This window comes from Quercus suber, unplaced genomic scaffold, assembly GCF_002906115.3.
Source record: "Quercus suber isolate HL8 unplaced genomic scaffold, Cork oak 2.0 scaffold_328, whole genome shotgun sequence".
Taxonomy (NCBI): Eukaryota; Viridiplantae; Streptophyta; class Magnoliopsida; order Fagales; family Fagaceae; genus Quercus; species Quercus suber.
Window position 1 is genome coordinate 85,936 of NW_027069781.1, and position 7,268 is coordinate 93,203.

At 35.5% G+C, this 7,268-nt stretch overlaps 1 protein-coding gene and 1 long non-coding RNA gene across 6 annotated transcripts; both read right to left on the reverse strand.

The window, feature by feature from the left end:
- Nucleotides 1–323: 323 nt before the first annotated feature.
- LOC112036069 (uncharacterized) lies at nucleotides 324–2,357 on the reverse strand. Its single transcript, XM_065783087.1, has 5 exons — nucleotides 2,229–2,357; nucleotides 1,998–2,090; nucleotides 1,744–1,815; nucleotides 926–1,657; nucleotides 324–854 (listed from the first exon to the last, which is right to left on the reverse strand). The coding sequence occupies exons 1-5, from the start codon at nucleotides 2,355–2,357 to the stop codon at nucleotides 324–326; spliced, it is 1,557 nt and encodes a 518-aa protein (XP_065639159.1).
- Nucleotides 2,358–2,825: 468 nt separating this feature from the next.
- LOC136071591 (uncharacterized) lies at nucleotides 2,826–5,454 on the reverse strand. Of its 5 annotated transcripts, none has more exons than XR_010632895.1 (4): nucleotides 5,092–5,454; nucleotides 4,727–4,888; nucleotides 3,828–3,936; nucleotides 2,826–3,346 (listed from the first exon to the last, which is right to left on the reverse strand). It is a non-coding gene; the product is annotated as an uncharacterized LOC136071591 (long non-coding RNA). The 5 variants fall into 5 exon arrangements; XR_010632897.1 differs by having other exon boundaries at nucleotides 4,733–4,888; nucleotides 5,092–5,453; XR_010632898.1 differs by having other exon boundaries at nucleotides 4,758–4,888; nucleotides 5,092–5,452.
- Between the last annotated feature and the right edge of the window lie 1,814 nt (nucleotides 5,455–7,268).

Consider the following 7,268-nt stretch of genomic DNA (forward strand, 5'->3'; position numbering starts at 1 on the left):
TTGTCTCAACCCACGGGAGCTTCCAAAAAAACCTATAGGAGAACCATTCACAATAATAGAGAAGCGAACAGTAGTTATGCAAGCCTTAATCCACTCCCTCCATTTCACCCCAAAACCCATTCTACCCAACAAATAGAATAAGGCATCCCAATTCACATGGTCATAGGCTTTCTCAATGTCCAATTTACAAACCACACCGGGAACATGACTCTTCAATCTGCTATCTATGCACTCATTAGCAATAAGCACTGAATCCAAAATTTGTCTCCCACCAACAAAAAAATTTTGAGACTCAGAGATAAGACTATCTAGCACCACCCTCATCATATCTTTGCCAACACCTTAGACAGCAGCTTGTACACACTCCCTACCAAGCTAATAGGCCTAAAGTCTTTAACATCAATAGCATTATTTTTCTTGGGAATTAGAGAGAGAAATGAGGCATTTAAAGACCTTTCAAACACTGAATACCTGTGAAAGTGCTCAAAAACAGCCATGACATCCACCTCCACCACACTCCAACATTTTTGGAAAAAAGCCATGGTGAATCCATCTGGCCCAGGTGCTTTATCCCCCTCCATCTCCATCAAAGCCTGGGTAACCTCTTCTCTAGAGAACTCCCTCTCCAAAGACAACCTTTCATCCTCTCCAATACAAGCAAATTCAAGTCCATCCACAGTTGGACGCCACATACCTGTCTCCGTGTAGAGATTTTGATAGAACTGAATCACCTGAGATTTAACAGCAGATTCGTCCTCATATAAAACTCCATCTACCTCGATGCTTCTAATGTGATTAGCTCTTCTATGAGAATTCGCTAATCTATGAAAGAACCGAGTATTGTTATCTCCCTCCTTCACATACAGAGCACGAGACTTTTGTCTCCAAAAAGTCTCTTCTAACACTGCTAATGCTGCAATTTCACCTTTAACCTTGTTCGGCGGGATTGTGCTGCATTGGAGAGACCCAACAGTTCTTCCTTAGCATCAAGACCCATTAATTCAGACAGCAAACACTTCTTCTTAAATGCCAAATCTCCAAATTCTTCCTTATTCCACTTCTTGAGGTCTTCTTTAAGAGCCTTTAATTTCTGAGCTAGAACGAAACTTGGGGAGCCTACAAAGCTATACCCCTCCCACCATTGTTTAATTCTCTCGACAAAGCCCTCAACTTTGAGCCACATATTCTCAAACTTAAAAGCACAGCGACCCCTACCAACTCCACCAGCTTCCACCAAAAGCGGACAATGGTCAGAAATAACACGAGGGAGCACCCTTTGAGACACATCCCCGAAATGATCCACCCAATCTACAGAAACCAGAGTCCTGTCTATGCGGGACATAGCTTGCGGCTCGGCATCTCTAAACCAGGTGAAGGAAGCCCCATCCAATGGTAAATCCACTAGATAATTATTCTCAATAAAGTCCGAGAATGCAAACATGGCTGGGCTAAAAGTCTCACTACCAAGCCTCTCACATGGGTATCTAATAATATTAAAATCTCCAAACAAGAAACAAGCTGTGTTCCACCTGACACGTACCCTAGACAGCTCCTCCCACAAAGCAGCCCTATGATGATCAGCATTGGGACCATATAGACCGGTACAAACCCATTCAAAACCATCCAATACTCCCCTAAGAAGAACACTAACAGAGAACTGACCAACAAATACATCAATTTTCTCAACCACCCGATTATCCCAAATCAACAAAACCCCCCAGATGTTTGAACCGCATCCAGTACCGCCCAATCAACAAAGGGACTACCCCATAAGCTCCGCACAAGAGCAGAATTTGAAGAAGCAAGCTTAGTTTCCTGCAAACATACAACATCACATCTCCAATCCTTCAAAAGATTCTTACAAACCTCTCTCTTCTGAAGGTTATTTAACCCCCTAACATTCCAAGAAAGAAGTCGTAAAGACATTAATAACTACCAATAGCCCCCGGTCCTGACGACGAACCTCTATTCCGAGAGAAAGTCCCATCATAATTTACTGAAGAAAACAGACCCCTCAATTCCCTTAAACCTCTCTGACCAGCTTTAACAGGTGGCCTAATGCAGCCACCATTGGCAACCTCAATACACTCCTGTTCTAATAAACGAAATAAAGCCACACAATGAGCTTCATGTTTAACAATAGGAAAACCCACCATCTTGCAGAAGCTCTTCATCATTGTAGACACCCACTTCGAGTGTTCCACCTTAGATGCATCAAGCTCACTTACCTCATCCACCGTGCTCAACACCAAATCTTCAGCTACCCTAGGGACCCAACAAGACAACGGTGCACACTCTAGTGGACTACAGTTATGCTCCCCAATACCGTCGGCATACACAGCTACTGACGCTGTCATACTCGTTTGGGAATCACACTCCTCTTTATCACTTATGCTTAAAAGCTCAGTGAAAACGTCCTCCACCTCCTCCGACCAAGGATCTCCCTCCCTACCAACAAAGTTCAAAGGAGAAAACTGCCCAAAACTGTTCACCGTATGCTTCGGGTCAACCCAAATCTGCCTCCCACGCTCTCGAACTGACTGGGAAATCACCGAGATAGGGGCGCGAGCCTCCAGANCTGTATCAAGATTGTGCTTTACTGCTTTAACAATTTACCATGAAAATATGAAAAAATGTGAACCAAATTTAACATCACTACATTATAGTCATGATACAAAATCTTATGCAAAATTCAATAGACATTATAAGGAAAATTTTGATGCATTCAAGCAAATATATAACTTATCTAGACAGACAATACAATTAAATACGCTATACTGACTCAGTCGAAAAATAAAAATAACTAAAAACATAGGAATCAGAGATGTAAAAAGTACCCTTTCCAAGCTTTCCAATTTGTTTCATAGCAATAGACAAAACAAAATTATTAATAAAACATGAGAATTCAAATAAAGTTTAACCCTTTGCAGGTTTAACTTAACTCTGTCTCTCTATTACAACAGGAATGAAAGAAACTAGAAAAATATAACAATAAAAATTTAATGTTTCCTCAGTTTCTTTTATATATAGTGTTTGAGGACACCATTTTCATTGATATAGATTTAATATCATGCTTTATGCTCATTGTAAAGTAGGTACTCAGTACATATTTGATGAGCCAAGATGGAGGTAGTAGTCTTCAAATCCATCCACTTTCCAGCTACTAATTCCCTCTCAACTACACAAAATATCCCCTTCAGGCTATCTTGCAGGTTTGTTAGGATGTTCCCTTTAATCCTTTTTTGATGCTAAGTGCTTTTCAGCCACTGCATTACCAAGAACGGCTATACATACATTACACCCCTTTGATTTTGAGGGTAACTCCTGAGTTTGCATCAGGTTGAAGCTGCAAAGGAAGAAAAGAAGAAGTTCAATATTGTTTACCCAAGGAAGAAGAAAAAAAGAAGCCTGAAACTGGGAAGACAATTCCAAAAGATAGTTTAAGCAGTCTACATAATTCATTCATTAAAATAATCATAAATCAAATCCTAATTTATGGTCAAGTGCAGGTTTCTTCTCAACATTCTCTGTTTTTTAAAAAGAGTTTTGAGAGAGGGCTTGTTTTTTGTTCTTTTGAATCAAAGTAGTATAAATCTCAGTCACAACTCTAATGCAAGTCCGATTGACAACTATAATCAAACACATTCAAGGAAACTCATCAAATGACAAAACACCCAAATCTACTTTTTAATTAGGACACATTGTTGCTTTCAACAGTATAAAGATAAATTTTAATGAAGAGCCATGCTAAAAACAAATCACAAACTTATGCAAATTATTCTATTAAAAAAATGCAAATTAGAAAATTTCAAAACTGTGGTGCTTACTGGCTTCTCTTCAAACTTGTTTTTGCCAAAAATCTTCAGTTGGGCTTCAACATTTTCTGATTAAAATCCACTTCGTTCTTCAAAAATTTCGTCTATTGCAAATGTGCCCCTATCAAACCAAAGTATTTCAAAGATTTTAAGAATTAAAATCAGAACTTTACAGGTAACGATTTTGGCAATCTTACTGTGTTTGAAGACTTTGATTTTTCTTTCTCTACTTTAAAATCTCAAATCTCTACGTCATTATTCTAAAAGCCCCAAATTTTTCCTGTTTGATACTAAAACAGTTTTTTATAGCAACTGAGGTTTTACCTTTCAACAGAAACTGCCATAGAACAGTTGCAAACCAAAAAAAAAAAAAAAAACCAAATAGAATTCAGAGAATAAGAAGAAAGAAATAAGAGAACAATAGCATTAACAAAAAAAAGGAATATACAAATCTTAAAGATAAGAATTAGAACTAATTTTTTTTTTCCTTAAAACTTTTAGCCTCTCTCATTCTGATGTGCGCCTTAAGAACTGTTTCTCTTTGTGATTATGGTTCCGGTGGTCTAAGTCCGGCGAGGGTAAAGCAATCCAAGCAAAAAATTCAAACCTAAATCATATTCAATCTTATCTTTGGATTTGAAAAAGAAAAGGGGAAAAAAAATAACTTTACTGGTTATGGGTATACCAAAAAAAAAAAAAAATCAATGCAACATTCAACTCTATACTTATTTAATCCCAAAAATTTCGTTAAGATTAGAAACAGAAGCACCCAAACTAAAATCAATATTTTTAGTGATTTCTCTAATCTAAAAAATCAAAACAAAGGCAAATATCTAAAATTGAGAAAACAAACATTTTGATAGAGAATCCAAAAACCCATAACAAAAACGAATCAAATCTAAACTTTATACCCAAACCTACAAAATTGAGAAAAAAATGTACTGTTGTCGATGTTGGTTCCGGCGATTTGGTGCTCTAAATCTGGAAAGGGAATGGACGGTGGTGGGGAAACTGAACTCTGCCTCTTTCTCTGTGTTCCAGGCCTCATCGCCTATCTCTCTCTATTTCTATCTCTGTGTGCATAGTATTTTAACCAGTTAATTTTTGAAATTGAATGATTTAATTCCAAAATAGACGAATTGAAAAAAAATCTATTACTGAAAAGGACAAAAAAAAAAAGTCACATATTAAAACCTGATTTCCTTAGCCCTAATTTTTGAATCCAAATCTAGAACCAAATTGAAAAAATTGAATGCATATAACAAATCTAATTTACCTATAAAAAAATCAGAGAAAGAATAGAACCCATCAGAGCCGTTGTTTGTGGGTAGAGAAGCAATCTCTTCTTTCTCCGTGTACCAAGATCGCCTCTCTCTTTTTCTGTTTATTTCACCATGTCTTCATTGCCTCTCTCTTTTTCTGTTTCTTTCTCCGTGTCTTCATAGCCTCTCTCTCGATTTCATCGCCTCTCTCTCAATAACTCTGGGACAAACGTCTGATCGCACTATTCTTCACTCGATTGCAAGCCTTTTTTCTTTTCTTTTTTCTCCTTCCCTTTCTTTGTATCGCAGTATCGCTTTTTTTTTTTTTTTTTAAGAGAGAGAAAATGTTAAACAGTCCAATGAAAAGATATCGATAGGGTTTTTTTAATTGCAACGTTTTTTTTTTTAACCGGTTATTTAATTTATCCATTTTTTTATTGCAAGCGTGGCAGAGTTTTGAAAGGCCAAACGTTGTAACAAACGGCTATTTTACTTAAAAGTTGTATACGTGTCTAAATTTTATAGACAGTTATCTTATTTGTCAGCAACTCCTTAATTGTAGGAATCCACTTTCTCTCAATTTTTGCTATAATAATAATAATAATAATATTGATGTTACTTCAAGAATTTTGATGAATCCTAAAACCTTGCTCCAAATCTTTAACTAAGACCGTTGGAAATAATTATTATAACACATAAATACTCTCTTCAAGTATATAAAGCTTTAGAAAAAAAGTCACAATGCCATTCAACTAAAATGTGACAAACAAAAACTCTTTTCAAATAAGCTTTATTTAATTTTATCTACCCCATTCAAATAGGATTTATTTTTATTTGCTTATTCGAATAATTGAATGATTTTTCCCCCTTGCAAATTTCATTTATCTTCATTCATAAAGGGTGAACACGAGCAAAATATATATTTTGAGACATGAATCATAATGAAAATGTGATCAGGCAAAAGAAATATAAATTTGACACTTTGTGGTCGTACTTAATTAGTACCCACTATTCCTTTTTTTTTTTTTTTTTGATGAGTGCCACTCTTCAATTTAACTAGTGTTATGTCATTGCACAGGTGAATGGCATGACGCTAACTAAATTTGTAGGTCTCTCCTCACTCTCCAAAACCTTTACACTAATGATTATTAAAGAATATAAACCTTCACACTAACTAAATTTTTGTAATTAACCAAGCTTTAACCAACTTATTATGATATAAATAGGTCCAATACAGTGAAAATAAATTATAATGATACATTTCACAAAAAGTACTCCACGGAAAACATGCCGAACAAGATATCTGCCTTTTAACTTGATCTATGTTGCATCAAAGTTGTTCCACTTAGCTAGCTATAAAGTGTTTGCTAGGTGTACACAGGCTTTGTTGTGTTTTGTAGTAAGATCATCTACTTTCCATTGGTCTTAGGCTTATGTGGGCTCATCTGATCACTGATGTGTATAATAATGTACTTATATGTTCTTACTGTTTTTCATGGTTACATCATATGAATTATTAGTGCTCTAGTTCAAAGAGGAGCCCCTGGGAGAGTTGGCATGTCTGTAGCGATTAAAGTAGTTCCTCCTGGGAGGATATTTGTCTTTAATATATGATTTTTAGGAAAGGGAATGAAATTTCAAGATATAAAGCATTGTCGTACCGGCTAAATTAGTCTTACACAACATTTGAATTTTTCAATGGAGTGAAAATATAGGATTGGTTTTTGTATGCAACTCACTTTTTCATTTTTTTATTTTATAATTATTTTAAGAAAGCAATAAGAAGTCTTTCTTTTTGGATAGCTCAAAATAATTATTTTGTTTCTTCATGCGACTCTGTTTGCTATTTTGAGAAAATTATATGATAAAAGAAATATATCAATATGTGTGAACCCATGCACTTTTATTTCTATTCATCTTCACTGGTAAAAGGTTACAGGTTGATTAATGAAGTTGGAGTTTTCTGTGAGATATAGCATAGCTTGCTTTATGTGATCACTTATTCAACACGTTTATCTGTTAAGGATGAGTTTAGTATGGTTTATTATTCATTTAAATTGTTTGTTTGAATTAACTTCTTTTTCTTTTAGGCTTTCTATGTGTTCCCTTTTACTTTACATGGTTGTGTGAATATAGAGGTGAATTGCTTATTCCTTTTTTGAAGTTTTTCACTCTTTGAATTATAACACTA